Here is a 17,896-nt window from a genome sequence, read left to right as displayed (position 1 = left end):
AAAATTAAGTTAAATTTATTTATTTTGCTTTTTAGGGCCACACACGTGGGAGTTCCTAGGCTAAGTGTAGAATTGTAGCTATAGCTGCTGGCCTACACCACAGCCACAGCAACACCAAATCAGAGCTACAGCTGCCGGCCTATACCACAGCTCACGGCAACGCTGGAACCTTAACCCACTGAGTGAAGCCTGGGATTGAACTGGCTTCCTCATGTATCCTAGTCAGATTCATTACCACTGGGTTGTGACTGGAACGCTCAGAAATGAATTTTTTAAAAAACAACTATTTAAAGCTGTTTTTATTAAGCCTTGCTTCTTTTAGATTTACCTCTGATAACTGGTATAAATGTTAGAAAGAGAAATATAAGTGGATGTGTGTATTTGTAATGAATGTTTGACTTTGGGCTCTTATTTTGGGGTCTAGCCTCTCTTGACAACACTAGTGGAACAGAATCCTGAAGACATGGGAGACCTCTATCTAGATGTTGCTGAAGCTTTTCTGGATGTTGGTGAATATAATTCTGCACTTCCCCTCCTTAGTGCACTAGTCTGCTCTGAAAGATACAACCTGGCAGTGGTTTGGCTTCGGCATGCAGGTAATACTTTTTGGTGGGAAAAAGTTTTCATCACATAAGCAGGCAAGCACTTATTGCCCCAAGATGGTAATAATTACTATAAAATATTAATGTCCTTGTGAAAGTATTTCTGATTTCAGGTCAGTTTTTTGAAAGTTAGTATTTTTTTTTTTTTTAATGGCCACATCTACAGCATATGGAAGTTCCTGGGCCAGGGATTGAATCTGAGCCATAGTTGCAAGCTGTGCTGTAGCTGCAGCAATGCTGGGTCCTTTAACCCACTGCACCAGGGGCTAAGGATTGATTCTGCACCTCCACAGCAACCCAAGCCCCTGCAATTGGATTCTTAACCCATTGTGCCATAGCAGGAACTCCAAAAGTCAGTACATTAAACTGTCTTGGTTCACCACTAAGTAGTATTCCCTCACTAATGTTTTAGAGGAATGATTCGCTTAATGGTACCAGAATGAAGTAGAAGGACCAACATATCCCATTAAAAATACCTTAAATACCTGTCTTTTACTTGTCTTAACCAAGGCTCTGGTTTTGGTAATAGATTGTTAGACCTAGGATGCAATCTAATTTTTGAAGAGCTTTTAAGGATTTATATTTGATGTTATTTTGAGGGAAAAGTTATTGTATTTTCAGTGTTCTTTGAGGAAAAATGTGCTCAATTTTGGGTTTTAGCTGTCATTTTATTTCATCTAAATCTGCAGTAATTGGAAATCATTTAGAGTAGGAAAAACAGTGTAAGAAAAACAACTAAATCTCTTACAGAAATGTATGAAGGCCAGAAATATTCTTTTTTTTTTTTCTTGTCTTTTTGCTATTTTTTTGGGCCGCTCCCGCGGCATATGGAGGTTCCCAGGCTAGGGGTCCAGTCGGAGCTTTTGCCGCCAGCCTACGCTAGAGCCACAGCAGTGCGGGATCCGAGCCGCGTCTGGAACCTACACCACAGCTCACGGCAACACCGGATCATTAACCCACTGAGCAAGGGCAGGGACCAAACCCGCAACCTCATGGTTCCTAGTCGGATTCATTAACCACTGCACCACGACGGGAACTCCAGAAATATTCTAATAGTATTTCCTATTGAATCAACATGAGAGATACATTAAAATTTGAATAGTCTTTGTTTAAAATATTACCTAATGATATGGCAACAAGTTTGACAATCTGGAAGAAATGGACAATTTTCTAGAATCTTAAAGCCTGCCAAAACTGAATCAAGTAGAAACAGACCAACTGAACAGACCGATCACTAGAAATGAAATTGAAGAGGTCATAAAATCACTCCCTACAAATAAAAGTCCAGGACCAGATGGCTTCACAGGTGAATTCTATCAAACATATAAAGAGGAATTGGTGCCCATCCTCCTTAAACTCTTTCAAAAGGTTGAAGAAGAAGGAATACTCCCAAAGACATTCTATGATGCCACCATCACCCTCATTCCAAAACCAGACAGAGATACCACCAAAAAAGAAAACTATCGCCCAATATCATTGATGAATATAGATGCAAAAATTCTCAACAAAATCTTAGCCAACCGAATCCAACAACATATCAAAAAAATTATACACCATGACCAGGTTGGGTTCATCCCAGGTTCACAAGGATGGTTCAACATACGCAAATCAATCAGCATCATACGCCACATTAACCAAAAAAAAGTCAAAAATCATATGACCATCTCAATAGATGCAGAAAAAGCATTTGACAAAGTCCAACATCCATTCATGATCAAGACCCTCGCCAAAGTGGGTATAGAGGGAACATTCCTGAATATAATCAAAGCCATTTATGAGAAACCCACAGCAAATATAATCCTCAATGGGGGAAAACTGAAAGCCTTCTCCGTCAAATCTGGAACAAGACAGGGATGCCCACTCTCACCACTGCTCTTCAACATCGTTTTGGAAGTCCTAGCCACAGCAATTAGACAAACAAAAGAAATCAAAGGCATCCATATAGGAAGAGAAGAGATCAAACTGTCACTGTATGCAGATGACATGATACTATACATAGAAAACCCGAAGGACTCAACCCCAAAACTACTTGAACTGATTCATAAATTCAGCAAAGCAGCAGGATATAAGATTAACATTCAGAAGTCAGTGGCATTTCTGTATACCAGCAATGAAATATTAGAAAAGGAATACAAAAATACGATACCTTTTAAAATTGCACCTCACAAAATCAAATACCTCGGAATACACCTGACCAAGAAGGGAAAGGACCTATATGCCGAGAACTATAAAACTTTCATCAAAGAAATCAAAGAAGATGTAAAGAAATGGAAAGATATTCCATGCTCCTGCATTGGGAAAATCAATATTGGAAAAATGGCCATACTACCCAAAGCAATCTACAGATTCAATGCAATCCCTATCAAATTACCCATGACATTTTTCACAGAACTAGAACAAACAATCCAAGCATTTATATGGAACCACAAAAGACCCAGCATCGCCCAAGCAATCCTGAGAAACAAAAACCAAGCAGGAGGCATAACTCTCCCAGACTTCAAGAACTACTACAAAGCCACAGTCATCAAAACAGTGTGGTACTGGTATCAAAACAGACAGACAGACCAATGGAACAGAATAGAGAATCCGGAAATAAACCCTGACACCTATGGTCAATTCATCTTTGACAAGGGAGGCAAGAGCATCAAATGGGAAAAAGAAAGCCTATTCAGCAAGCACTGCTGGGAAATCTGGACAGCTGCATGCAAAGCAATGAAACTAGAACACACCCTCACACCATGCACAAAAACAAACTCCAAATGGCTGAAAGACTTAAATATACGACAGGACACCATCAAACTCCTAGAAGAAAACATAGGCAAAACACTCTCGGACATCAACATCATGAATATTTTCTCAGGTCAGTCCCCCAAAGCAATAGAAATTAGAGCAAAAATAAACCCATGGGACCTCATCCAACTGAAAAGCTTTTGCACAGCAAAGGAAACCCAAAAGAAAACAAAAAGACAACTCTCAGAATGGGAGAAAACAGTTTCAAATGATGCAACCGACAAGGGCTTAATCTCTAGAATATATAAACAACTTATACAACCCAGCAGCAAAAAAGCCAATCAATCAATGGAAAAATGGGCAAAAGACCTGAATAGACATTTCTCCAAAGAAGATATACAGATGGCCAGCAAACACATGAAAAAATGCTCAACATCGCTGGTTACAAGAGAAATGCAAATCAAAACTACCATGAGATATCACCTCACACCAGTCAGAATGGCCATCATTAATAAGTCCACAAATAACAAGTGCTGGAGGGGCTGTGGAGAAAAGGGAACCCTCCTACACTGTTGGTGGGAATGTCAACTGGTACAGCCACTATGGAGAACACTTTGGAGATACCTTAGAAATCTATACATAGAACTTCCATATGACCCCCCAATCCCACTCTTGGGCATCTATCCGGACAAAACTCTACTTAAAAGAGACACGTGCACCCGCATGTTCATTGCAGCACTATTCACAATAGCCAAGACATGGAAACAACCCAAATGTCCATCGACAGATGATTGGATTCGGAAGAGGTGGTCTATATACACAATGGAATACTACTCAGCCATAAAAAAGAATGCCATAATGCCACTTGCAGCAACATGGATGGAGCTAGAGAATCTCATACTGAGTGAAATGAGCCAGAAAGACAAAGACAAATACCATATGATCTCACTTATAAGTGGAATCTAATATCCAGCACAAATGAACATCTCCTCAGAAAAGAAAATCATGGACTTGGAGAAGAGACTTGTGGCTGCCTGATGGGAGGGGGAGGGAGTGGGAGGGATCGGGAGCTTGGGCTTATCAGACACAAGTTAGAATAGATTTACAAGGAGATCCTGCTGAATAGCATTGAGAACTTTGTCTAGATACTCATGTTGCAACAGAAGAAAGGGTGGGGGGGAAAATGTAATTGTAATGTATACATGTAAGGATAACCTGACCCCCTTGCTGTACAGTGGGAAAATAAAAAAAAATCATAAAAATAATAAAAAATAAAAAAAAAAAAAAAAATTAAAATATTACCTAATGACAGAAAGTTCTCTATAACTAGAGGAGCATTGATTGACATTTTGGGATATTTTGAAACATCACAGATATGAAACAGTACAGAGAACACTCAATGATTAAGATAGCACTAAAAAGTTGCATTATTTGTGGGTTTTGAATTTTAAAGACATGAATAGGGAGTTAGAGTTTTTACTGCCTTCTGTAAGGCTGTGGTATTGAAACTACTTCTGTTACTAATGGTAGACATCTAAAAATCTTTTTTAAAGATACTGATAATTGGTTTTTGCATGTTACGCCTGTGTAGCATGAGATGAGTAGAAGATAAAACCTCAGAATCATCTAAAAATTATAAAGAGACTTGAAATAGTAGATTAGAAAGAGCATTTGAGGAATTTAATGCTTGTAGCATAATAACAAAATATCTTTAAAAGTGAGACATAAAAAAATTATGAGAAGTGCCATCACAATGATCCATCCATATCTAGTAGTCTTCCTTTATTACCAAAGTTTAACCTAAAGACAGGTGGTCAGTAGATAGTTGAGAAAACAGAGACAAAATAGCATCTTAAGGAGATCATTAAAGTGAAAAGGAAAGAGGGGAAAGGGCCTAGATTAGTGCTGTGACTATTCATGTAGAAAAGAAGACATGCTTAGGGGCAGTTCACCTTCAGTTTCCAGGGATAGGACGTAGTGATTGATTGGTATAAAGTGTGAGGAAAAGATCCCTCTAACCTCCCTTCTGAGAACTAATCTTTAGGAAATAATTGAATACAGTGAGGAGAGGTAGTTTATATTGGAGATCACAGAACTCAGGAATCTAGCAGGTAACAAAAGTGAGTCAAGAGGGTAAGTCATAGGCCCAGGATAGGATAAGACCTGGACAACCCCGGACAAAGGGTGCTGCCATTTCTCAGCATGACTGGTGCACCAAGTGGGAATAAGGGGACCCGCTGATCCCAAATCCAGGTTTTTCAAAAGAGTCCAGTTACATGGATTTTATGAAAATCCTAATTTAAAAAAATGTAGCTAGATTTCTATTTTTAACAACAGAGGGCTGACAAAACATATTTGTGAGTTGAATTGGTCTGCCAGTTGGTGAACTCTGGCTTATATACATGAAGATATTTACTGCAGTTACTTTTTAGAGTAAAAATTTGGAAATAGCCTAAATGTCGAATAATATGTTTAAGTAAATAATCAATTTAATTGAATATTATAAGCATTCAAAGTGCTAGTGAAGGCATGGGAAAATGTTGAAAGCGTAATACGAAGTGAATAAAGCAGAATACCAAATTGCATGTGTGTGTGTGTATACTGATTATATCCTTATAGCTTAGATGGAGATTAGAAGAGATAATTATTTTAAAGTACTAGAAATATGCATATATTTCTTTCTTGTTACAGTTTTTAAAAAATATTTCCTATAATATTTGTTTGAAAATGTAGAAGTAATTTTGACCAGCTTACAAATCTATAGTTCATTTAATGCTTTATTTTTTAATATCATTTTAGAATGCTTAAAGGCCTTAGGCTACATGGAGCGTGCTGCCGAAAGCTATGGCAAAGTGGTTGATCTGGCCCCCCTCCATTTGGATGCAAGAATTTCTCTTTCCACCCTTCAGCAGCAGTTGGGTCGTCCTGAGAAAGCGCTGGAAGCTCTGGAACCAATGTATGATCCAGATACTTTAGCACAAGATGCAAACGCAGCACAGCAGGTAGGCTGTGTAACATACAAGGATGTTTCTCTTGGTGGATTGTATTTTAGAACTTTCACCTCAGTTAAGGATGTCTCTGCAATTTATGTCCAAGTTTTATTTAGTGCTGTTGAAAAATGATTGAATCTTAAGTTACAACAACTCATTAAACATTATAATTTATAGTTTCTGAAACATTGGATTTTAATTTTTATGGGAGATTATAAAGCAAATGTTTAGGTTTGGGTTTGTCTTTTTCTTTTTGCCTTTTCTAGGGCCACTCCCGTGGCATACAGAGGTTCCCAGGCTAGGGGTCTAATCAGAGCTGTAGCCACTGGACTACACCAGAGCCACAGCAATGTAGGATCCAAGCCGTGTCTGCAGCCTACACCACAGCTCATGGCAACGCCGGATCGTTAACCCACTGATCGAGACCAGGGACCGAACCCGCAACCTCATGGTTCCTAGTCAGATTCGTTAACCACTCAGCCACAACGGGAACTCCAAGGTTTGGTTTTAAGATGAAACTTTTCTGTGCAACAAAGCAATTTACACAAAAAGAATCTTGTCATACTTATTATCATGTGTTTATTTACTTAGGAACTGAAGTTACTGCTTCATCGTTCTACTCTGTTGTTTTCACAAGGCAAAATGTATGGTTATGTGGATACCTTACTTACCATGTTAGCCATGCTTTTAAAGGTGGGTAATGGTCTTACTTTGTATTAGCCTTATTGACTTTTAAAATGTTTAGATTTTGGTTTAAACATACATTATAGCTATCTTGTAACTCTTTTACTCTGTTAAATTCAAACTTTTAAAAGTGAAAGTCAGATGAAAGACAAAAGAGATGTAATTGAAAGTTCTACATTAAAGTGTAAACTTGACTATACATTGTAAAATGAAAACTTTGCTAGTACATATTTAGAAAAGTGAAAACCATTGTGGTGTCAATTATCAACCCTATAGACACCACAGTGTGCCAGAATTTTCATTAGCAAAAATGTTTTCCAGATAAGACATCCTTTCCGAGCCTGGCTTTTTTGCAGAGTGTGTGTGTGTGTGTGTGTTTCATAAACTTAATGTAAACTTTTTCCTGACTAAGGTGAGTATTGTGACCCAAATTCCTTTCTTAGGAAAAAAATAAGTCTATTTTTTCTCTTTGAGGTGGTTATGTACACAATAATTAGTCTTTTTTCCCCTAAGGAAAGTTTCAGACACGCCTGTGATACTGGTTTCCCGTAGATTTTCTTTTAGAAATTATGTGACTAAAGAATCTCAATTATCATCTTTAATTCAGGTAGCGATGAATAGAGCTCAAGTCTGTTTGATATCCAGTTCCAAATCTGGAGAGCGGCATCTCTACCTTATTAAAGTGTCAAGAGACAAAATATCAGACAGCAATGACCAAGAGACAGCAAATTGTGATGCAAAAGGTAATTACTTTCATTTGCTTTATTGTATAAAGTTTGAGCGAAGACTGCTGAAGTAATAACACCTGACAGTAATCTAATTGAAAATATACCCTTTTCAGATAAAATGATGGTTTCTAATCTAGACCCCTCAGGTAAAATAAACCTGTTTGGTGTTTAAAAAAGGAAGGGAGGAAGGAAAAAAAGAAAGGCTATATATAAATATTTTTGTTTGAGAAAATTAAAAGGTAGGCATCTTCTTAGATCATTCTGTGAAAAAAAAAAAAAAGATTTTTTTTTTTTTTAATGGCCTCATCCACGGCATATGGATGTTTCTGGATCAGGGATGGAATCTGAGGTGCAGCTGCAGCCTGTGCCACAGCTGTGTCAGTGCCAGATCCTTTAACCCACTACCTGGGCTGGGGATCAAACCCACACCTCCACAGTAACCGGAGTAAGTTATTAACTGTAGTAAGTTACTAACTGTAGTAAGTTTTTTTCATTTTTTGTTTTTTGTCTTTTTAGGGCTGCACTCGTGGCATATGGAGGTTCCCAGGCTAGGTGTCAAATCTGCTGGCATACACAGCAACGCCAGATCCAGGCCGCATCTGTGACCTACACCACAGCTTACAGCAACACCCGGTCCTTAGTTCACTGAGCAAGGCCAGAGATTGAACCCACGTCCTCATGGATACTAGTCAACTAGATTAGTTTCCACTAAGCCACGGCAGGAATTCCCATGCAGTCAGATTTTTAACCCACTGTGCCACAGTGGTAACTCCTAAAACAAACTTTTAATTTTGACTTTTTTAGAAAGAAAATATACCCTATTTTAAGAAATTTGTGAACATTAAGTGCTAATACAGACGGCTTTATTTATCTAGTCACTTCAATTACATATATTCTATTCTCTGTTAAATCCATTTTTGATAAATGTAGCAGTAGTCAACAAAATAGAAGCTCTGAAAATTACTTGCTTTGACCCATTCTCAAGTCATATGACTTAAAAAGCCATCTGTTTTTAGCTGGAAAAGGATCAGGTATGTTTGAGTGAGGCTATTACTCAGGGAACTCTGGGAAAAACATTAGCCATAAATTAGGGATACCAATCTGGCAAAAAAATTTATTCCACGGATATTAAGTCATTGTCACTGACTTGGCAGTGTGCAATGGACAGGGTTTTAGCATCCAGAAGAGCTGAATCTGTATAAGCACAAAATAAGGAAGTAAGATAAGTAAGATGTTGAGGGGAGAGAGTCAACTGCTCAACTCCTAATCTAGCCTCAGAGCTCTGCCGTCTCTCGTTTATTGGTTCTGGGCTTATCCCAATGGCTTCTGTCTCTGCATACATGTATTTTGGACTATGTTTCCTTGAGTTATATTTTTCTCTATATGTGATCCTGCCTGTTTTCACATATAGAAAACAGGATGCATTGTTGGTTTTTCTTAAGCTCATAAAGTTTATGTTTTGTTTTGTTAGTTTCATCATGGTGGGCATCACATTACACCAGTGCAGCATGTGGTAGGATAAACAAGGGCTCTTTATGCTATGTGCATCTTTGTACTCTTATTTTTTTCACTCAACATTTTCTCATATTCTCTTGTCTTTGTAGCTGTTCTGTTTAAGGAATGTGTAATATCTCATTGGATAATTCCATAATCTCATCATTTCCTTTTTATTTCTTGATTATATGTTTGCTTCTGATAATTTTTCTTTTCTAAATTATGCTGTAGTGAGCATCTTCATGCCTATGGATTTATCCATATTTTTGACTAGTTGTTTTGGATAGATTCCCAGAAAGAGAATTACTGAGTTGAAGGCAGTTAAAAAAAAAAAGTGTTATGGCTTTTGGTATTTCTCAAGGGCTGTAAAAAAGGGAACCTTCTTAAAGACAAATAAGGAAAAGAAGATTGTTAAAGGGAAAAGAGAAATTTTGAGGCAGAGAGAAATTGAGAGTATAAAAAGATCAAGAACAATCTCAAAGTATGAATTTTAATGCTTTTGCTTAGTAAAGATTTGAATCCCTTGTATGTGCAAGATCCCTTATCTGACCTCAGTCATGGAAAGCATGCTCGCTGTGCCCTGGAGGAGTATATATCCTAGCTTGCACTGGGAGACATGAATGAGGTAGATGGACTTTACAGAGAACAAATCTGAAGTCAGGATTACGTGGGACTGCAGATTGTTAGACAGGCAGAGCAAAGGGGTCATGTTGAGGGAATGGAAACAGGCAGCTCCCTCCTCGTCCTTATCAGAAAAATGTTGGCAAGAATTCAGTGCTATAGGGCCATGGTTATTAAACTTAACCTTAAAATCAATTGTGTGAATTTTCCTTCTAATACTGCTGTTTCTGGAAATGCAGTGTCCTAACTGATTTTCACTGGTCTCATTTTAGCCATATTTGCTGTACTCACAAGTGTCTTGCCAAAAGATGACTGGTGGAACCTTCTGTTGAAGGCCATATACTCCTTATGTGACCTATCGCGGTTTCAGGAGGCTGAGTTACTTGTGGATTCTTCATTGGAATATTATTCATTTTATGAGGACAGGCAAAAACGCAAAGAGCTAGAATACTTTGGTCTCTCTGCTGCAATTCTGGACAAAAATTTTGGAAAGGCATACAACTATATCAGGTGATGTTCCAAAAACTTATTTTAATTAAATTCAAACATGTATATTTACCCTGACTTAGTTTCTTGTGCTTAAGGATTAATAAGCTGTTTTATTTTAACTCTCTTGTCATTTATGGGTTCAGTTCTTTGGTGATTCTCAGAAGCAGTATATGAGAGCATGCACTCCTATATACTTAACCTTTTGTGCCTCAGTTTCCCCATTTGTTATGATAAAACAGACATCATAATATTACTACCTTAGGATTATTGTGAGGGTTAAATGAGTAGTTAAATATAACGCACACATTATTATTCGTGTTCATTGCATTGCAGCTATAGTGGGCTGGCAAAGAAAAGGTGAAACTTAAAACCAGTTGATTTTGCTTTTTGGTTTATAAATTGTGTTGAAAAGCAGAAGCTAAATGTACAAAGACTGCATCCCCCTTGTTGGAGGATGGTGCATTTCAGTGTTGGTGGGAGAGTATTGAAGGGTTTTGATCTTAAAAATCAGGAAGATTTCCTTTTTACATTATTTTCTACCCTCACCCTCTTTCTGCAATTTTAGGTTAATGGTAATGGAACATGTCAATAAACCCCAGCTCTGGAACATTTTCAATCAAATTACCATGCACTCCCAAGATGTACGACATCATCGCTTTTGTCTCCGTTTAATGCTCAAAAACCCAGACAGTCATGCCCTGTGTGTCTTAAATGGACACAATGCCTTTGTATCTGGTAGTTTTAAGCATGCACTTGGTGAGTGTCCTGGCACCTGTCTTTGTCTGCCTCCCTCTGCTTTGATTTCTTTATCTCTGAAATGGAGATAGTAATTGGACCTACCTTGTAGAGTATTGTGAAAATTAAATGAGTGAATATAAAGTACTTCAGCTAGTGCCTGGCACATACAGTAAGTGGCTATAAGTGTTCACAATAATGATGATATTTATTTTTCTTATAGTGCTTTGGTTTCAAAAGGCTAAATTATGTCCTAAAACTCACTTTAAAGGTCAGCAGTTTGCTTGGCTCAGGCTTGTTTTTTTAAAATAATTTTCATCAATTATGGATACTCTGCCACCAGATTTTAATTTGTTATAGTAACAAAAAGGGACTTAAGATTTTCTGATAATTCATTACTTTAGGAGACAAGTCTTTATTTATTTACATCAAGATTTATTTACATAGTTCTTACTAATTCTGATTAAACTCAGGGAAAATTCATTAGTCATTTATACAAAATTTCTGTAATAAGGAATCAGGAGCAAACTAGTAGAAAAATACCTAACCAAATGTTTAAACTTGAGATGAGGTGTGTATCTCCTGCTGTCTAAAAGCTAGTATTGCCAAGTTCACTTCTGCTTATACTGTGATTTTGGCTGTTTAATAGTTTTTGTGTTTCTTTGTGAATGGCTGTTGTTTTTAACATTGTTCAGCCAGTAATCTTTTCTTTTTTTGTGTGTGTGTATTTTTAGGGCCGCACCCATGGCATGTGGAGGTTCCCAGGCTAGGCGTCTAATTAGAGCTGCAGCTGCCAGCCTACACCAGAGCCACAGCAACGCCAGATCCAAGCCACGTCTGCAACCTAAACCACAGCTCACGGCAATGTCAGATCATTAACCCACTGAGCGAGGCCAGGGATCGAACCCACAACCTCATGGTTCCTAGTTGGATTCATTTCTGCTGAGCCGTGATGGGAACTCCACAGCCAGTAATCTTGGAACATTAGATTTCCTTTGCTATGTATGCTATTAAGAAAATATAAAATAGAGATTTTAGTTTATTTTCCTATATTTAGAAGCTTTTACTCAAGGCAAAAATAGAAAGTCCAAATGGCAGTTTACCATCTGTGTTGCTAAGGAGATTTTGCAGTGCTGTTCTTTCTGGAATAGAAGTTTTCTTCCCTATATGATAAATTATAGATCATTATTTTATGTGAAAAATTTACTTAAATGCACCTCTCATACAGTTAGGATTTTGACATGAGATAATTTTATGTATAGAGTACATGGAATTCACAAAGTTTGGATTCTTATTTTATTATTAGATACATTTAGCTCTTCTCAGAAAAAACAAAGTAGTTTTGCTTTGTTTAGGAAGGTGATACCCATAATCTATAAAACAAAATGAAACTATTTTTCTTTTTCTCACAGCCATGATCCATCACATTTGAATTTATAAGACAGGTCAATTAATTTTACCAAAGAATTCGCTAAAAGACACATTCCTCCATTGGGGGTGTTTTGTTTTGTCTTTTTAGGACCACACCTGCAGCATATGGAAGTTGCTAGGCTAAGGGCTGAATCAGACCTGCGGCCACCAGTCTACGCCCCAGTCACAGCAACACCAGATCTGAGTTGCATCCACAACCTATACCACAGCTTGCGGCAACACCCGATTCTTCATCCACTGAGCAAGGCCAGGGATCGAACTGGCATCCTCACAGATACTAGTCAGGTTCTTAAACCACTGAACTGCAACAGCAACTCCTTCCCCCCTTTGGTTTTTAAAACGATTTAAGATCATAAGTAGATTTATGACCACAAAATCTGGTACATTGTTTATTTTGCAAGTATTACTCTATGTGGAAAAGTGTAACTGTACTAAAAAAAAAGTTACTTTTATACTCATATTTAAACTTCATGGTTAGGATGTGTTCATAGGTAAGTCCTTCTAACTTTGTTATATGTTATACGTTTTAAAATTCAAATTAGTGTGCATCTGGTTGGTACACTTTGCATATATTTAATTAACAGTAATGTTTGTTTACTGTAAAATATATTTGAGTGAGTGTTGAAGAAATAAGGGACTGTGTTCTTGTCACACAATCTTATATCACTGCTCATTTTCCAGGACAGTACGTGCAAGCCTTTCGCACCTATCCCCATGAACCTCTCTATAGCCTCTGTATAGGCCTAACCTTTATTCACATGGCATCTCAGAAGTATGTATTAAGGAGACATGCTCTTGTTGTGCAGGTAATTCATTTGGATTTCTCATTACTTGATTTCATGTTCTTTAAAAATGAATATATTTAATGATTTTGTTATCCTGCTTCAAAAGTAATACCTGTTTAGTTCATGTGTCAGGAACACCCAGCACCCATCCCTATGTTCAGCACTCACGGATCATCCTCTAGGGGTCCTCCTGGCTAAGACTTAGACAGCCGTGTAGAAGGAGTACACAGCCAGATCAGAAGGAAAGAAGACACTGGAAGAATCTTGAGGAATCCTGTACAGGCTTCCTTGTATTCTGGAGCCCCAGAGGCTTCTGGCTTTCTAGGTCCTGAAGATTTTTAAATTAAATATAATAGCATATACATATAATAATGTATGAATATGTACTTATATGACTGTTTCTTACATCATCATCACAGATTGTTCCTTTAAAGTTTTTTAGTTCATAAAGCAATTTGAAATTACCTTTTTGTTTTCTTATTTACTTTTTTTTTTTTTTGTCTTTTTGCTATTTCTTTGGGCCGCTCCCGCGGCATATGGAGGTTCCCAGGCTAGGGGTCGAATCGGAGCTGTAGCCCCCGGCCTACGCCAGAGCCACAGCAACCTACACCCCAGCTCACGGCAACGCCGGATCGTTAGCCCACTGAGCAAGGGCAGGGACCGAACCCGCAACCTCATGGTTCCTAGTCGGATTCGTTAACCACTGCGCCATGACGGGAACTCCTTCTTATTTACTTTTTTACATAGCTTGTCTCCTCTAGTAAGAATATAAACTCCCAAAAGATCAGAGATCTTACCTGTCTTGTTCACCCCTGTTTCTCAATACTTTTAGTTTTATTTCAGTTTTTACATTTATATGTTTGAGGCATGTATAGACATGTGAGATTTTTTATTTTTTTGAGGGGAGGGGACATGCTTGCAGCATGTGGAAGTTCCTGGGCCAGGGATCAGATTCAAGCCACAGCAGTGACAATGCTGAATCCTTAACCTTTGGGCCAACAGGGAACTCCTGGACATGTTTTTTAAGTGATGAGGAAGGAAAAGAAAATGTTCTTTCTCAGATTTTTATCTTTAAATTTCTCATTTTTAAGTATGAAAATTTGATATTTCTCTGAGATTGTTTAATTTACTGCTATTACTTAACAAAGAACCATGTGTTTCAGTGGAGTAGAGGTGATATTCATATATGCAAATGAGTTCTTTTATTATGCCAAAAGTAGATTTATTTATTGAGCATAATCATTTTTATTCCTAAAATGCACTAATGCTAAGGAATTCCTTCTTTTTTTATTATTTATCTGTTTATTTGGAAAATTTGTGACCATTTATTACATAGCAGGTCATTCAGGAAATAATTGCATTTTATCTTCCATACATACAAATTAGTTGATTCCCTCTTAATTCTCAGGAGTATATTTATTTAGTTACTTACATAAAATCCTTGGACCTTGCAATTTGTAGCTCTTTGTGCATGATAAATGTTGAAGCTGTATTAAAGAGGAAAGTGAATATAGGAAGAAGCAAAGCAGCAGGTTGCTTTTTGGACTGTGTGACATGCAGGGAACCTCCGTCATTACAGTCTTACTCTGAAATAGTTTTTTCCATAAAGACTTTGAGTCAGAAGCTTTCAGGGAGAAAAAACATCAAATGTTTTTGGCTAAGAGGTAATTAAGGTTCCGAGAGAAACATAAAAGGTACCCTTTACCCAGAAACGTTAGATATACTCAAGTGAGTTTGCTCCTGAGGATGAGACTTCTTAAATTATTGCTAATAGGGGCTCAGGTTTTATATTTTGCTTAAGCTTTTTAGACGTGTGTCTCAAATCTAAAAGTTTACTAACCTCTAATGCCACAAAAGCCAACTTGAAACCATGAAAATGTATTTTATGTGCTTACAGATTATAGATCTTTGACAGCTAGTTGTAACATTTGATTCTGTTTTCTGAGAATTCTTTTGCTCTTAGTTTATTTTTTTTCTTTTGCCCTTAGTTTAAAAACTATCTTCCTACACACCTTCAGAAGATATCTTGACTATGTAATAATATGACACTACACTGCAGATAATAGGTTCTTTTAGGGTAGGACTGTGTCCTTTTCTTTTTTCTTTTTTTTTTAGCACCTGTCACATACCTGTCAAATGAGTGAAATATTGAACTATTTGTCTTTTTCTTTTGAGTAGGGCTTTTCCTTTCTTAACCGATACCTCAGTATACGTGGGCCTTGCCAGGAATCATTCTACAATTTGGGCCGTGGCCTTCACCAGCTGGGGCTGGTTCATCTTGCAATCCACTATTATCAGAAGGCCTTGGAGCTCCCTCCACTTGAAATAGAGGTATGGTATGATTTACTTTAAAAACTGAGGAGTCACTTCATTTCATCTGTAGATAAGTGCAATTAGCTTAGTGTTGTAGATTAGAGAGTGAAGTTAATTATAACTTATGTATTAAAATGTGTTTTTTCTCTTATTGAATGCAGTTATGTAATTATGTTCAGCAACAAGTAATTCTTTGACATCCTAGCCTTATGACCTGATCAGCAGCTATGTGAACATATATAGAAATGATCATATCAACATATGTGGAAATGAACATATATGGAAATGACCAACATATTGTGGAAATGACCATTTCACTTATCCTAGGATAGCCCGTAGTTTACAGGTGATAGACAAGAAGCCTGAGCATTGAGTAGCAGAGCCATTATTCATTTCAAACTTCAAGTATAACTAACATATTTCTTTATAAAGATGAAAGACCAGGAGTTCCCATTGTGGCTCTGCGGAAACAAACCTGACTTGTATCCATGAGGATGCGGGTTCGATCCGTGGCCTTGCTCAGTGCTTTGGGGATCTGGCGCTGCTGTGAACTGTGGTGTGGTTTGCAGACTTGGCTCAGATCCTGCATTGCTGTGGCTGTGATGTAGGCTGGCAGCTGTAGCTCTGATTTGACCCCTAGCCTGGGATCTTCCATATGCCATGGGTGTGGCCCCAAAAGAAAAAAAAAAAAGATGAAAGACTAGTACTAATGTAGCTTTGTTTAAGATAATGTAATAATGTAATATAGGGTGAAGTGGTGCCAATACTATGACAATCTGTGTTTAAAGTCTAATTGTAATTTCTGAAGGAAAGCATGTTTTCACTGTTAAGGCTTTTAAGGTTGCACTCATAATCCCCAGATTCCGTTACAACCGTTATCTAGTACCCTTGTTCGACTTTAGTTGTTAAGCAAATAAATACATACTTAGTTATGCTGATGAAATATACTTTGTGTTCTTTACTTCATAAATACGTTTAGGTATTGCTCCTCAAACTTTTTAGGTATTATTTTTCATTGTTGCAGGTGTTTTTTCAGTTGACACCAAAATTTTATATGAGGAAGATTAAAGACGTAGATTTAATCTACTCCACTGAGTTTATTGCTTTGTTGTTTAAGTAACCCCTCCTAGAACTATTTTTTGTATACCTTTCTGTTATATAGTACAGGTTTTTTTTTTTTTTCCGCATCTGGTAATTTGTGTTACGAATTTTTTTAATGCAGAAGGTTTACATTTTTTATGAAGTCATATCAATCTTTTTTATAATTTCTGCTTTTGCTGTTATACTTAGAAGGGCCTTTCCAACCTATGATTATATTATTATATTATTCAACTGTATTTTTTTTTCTTACATGGTTTCATCTTTTTACTCTTTAAGTCCTCATTCATCTGGAGTTTATTCTGCCATGGTTTATGGATGAGACTTTTTCTTTAACATATTATTTAGACATGTAAATATATTTGATGATACAGTTACTATAATGATTAATTGAATCAGCATTACCTGATAAAAATTAGTCTTATAATTCTTTTTTTTAGTATTAAGAATTTTAATTGTTTTTTGAACACTTACAAAACTGTTTATTTGCCATAAAATTGTCCTGGTTGCCAGTTTGAAATATAACTCATTCATGTATTTTCCCCCTAGGGTATAGAAGTTGACCAGTTAGACTTACGAAGAGATATTGCCTACAACTTGTCTCTCATATATCAGAGCAGTGGGAATATTGGAATGGCTCAAAAGCTTTTGTATACTTATTGTTCTATATGAAAATTCTTAGCTGGGCTGCTGCTGTGCATGGACCAGTATTTTCTGTCTTGGAGCTTATTAAGCCCAAAATGGAAATGATAATTTCGGAATTATAAGCTGTGTATTTCATTTTTAATATATGATAATATTTTGGTAAATATGCAAAATTACATTCCTGTAATAACTTTTATATTATTCTGTCATTTTCCCTTACCGTTTTTGGTAAGTTGTCCCCCAGTCTGAAATGGACAGTAGTAGTCATTCAACTAGCATGGAGTTGAATACTCTAATTTTTTTTCACACCATTTTATTCATCTGTGTATTTAATGCGACATATTAAGCACATTCTGTGTGCCAGTCACCTTGATAGGTATTTGGGATACGGTAGTAAGACAGATGTTACCTCTTAATACAATTCTTTAAATACAGACCTTGAGCATTTATTAATTTGAAAGAAATATTTGCTACATTTTTATTTACATCATTGGTGTTGGTCATCCTTTTTTTTTTTTTAACATTTTTATTAAAGCATGGTTGATTTACAG

The 17,896-nt window shown here is 36.9% G+C and overlaps 1 protein-coding gene across 1 annotated transcript in view; it reads left to right on the top strand.

Annotated features, from left to right (window-relative positions):
• GTF3C3 (general transcription factor IIIC subunit 3) overlaps nucleotides 1-17,652 on the top strand; it is a 36,335-nt gene extending 18,683 nt beyond the window's left edge. Inside the window, exons 10-18 of the mRNA XM_047773129.1 lie at nucleotides 425-596; nucleotides 6,132-6,334; nucleotides 6,914-7,015; nucleotides 7,614-7,749; nucleotides 10,122-10,359; nucleotides 10,904-11,094; nucleotides 13,186-13,310; nucleotides 15,468-15,620; nucleotides 17,250-17,652. Coding sequence (XP_047629085.1) covers nucleotides 425-596; nucleotides 6,132-6,334; nucleotides 6,914-7,015; nucleotides 7,614-7,749; nucleotides 10,122-10,359; nucleotides 10,904-11,094; nucleotides 13,186-13,310; nucleotides 15,468-15,620; nucleotides 17,250-17,372 — 1,443 coding nt within the window. The 3' untranslated portion in view covers nucleotides 17,373-17,652. The remainder of the gene's footprint in view (nucleotides 1-424; nucleotides 597-6,131; nucleotides 6,335-6,913; nucleotides 7,016-7,613; nucleotides 7,750-10,121; nucleotides 10,360-10,903; nucleotides 11,095-13,185; nucleotides 13,311-15,467; nucleotides 15,621-17,249) is intronic.
• Nucleotides 17,653-17,896: the final 244 nt, after the last annotated feature.

This window comes from Phacochoerus africanus, chromosome 3 (assembly GCF_016906955.1).
Source record: "Phacochoerus africanus isolate WHEZ1 chromosome 3, ROS_Pafr_v1, whole genome shotgun sequence".
Lineage (NCBI taxonomy): Eukaryota > Metazoa > Chordata > Mammalia > Artiodactyla > Suidae > Phacochoerus > Phacochoerus africanus.
Note: the sequence above shows the minus strand (reverse complement) of the source record. Positions and strands in the feature narration are given on the sequence as shown.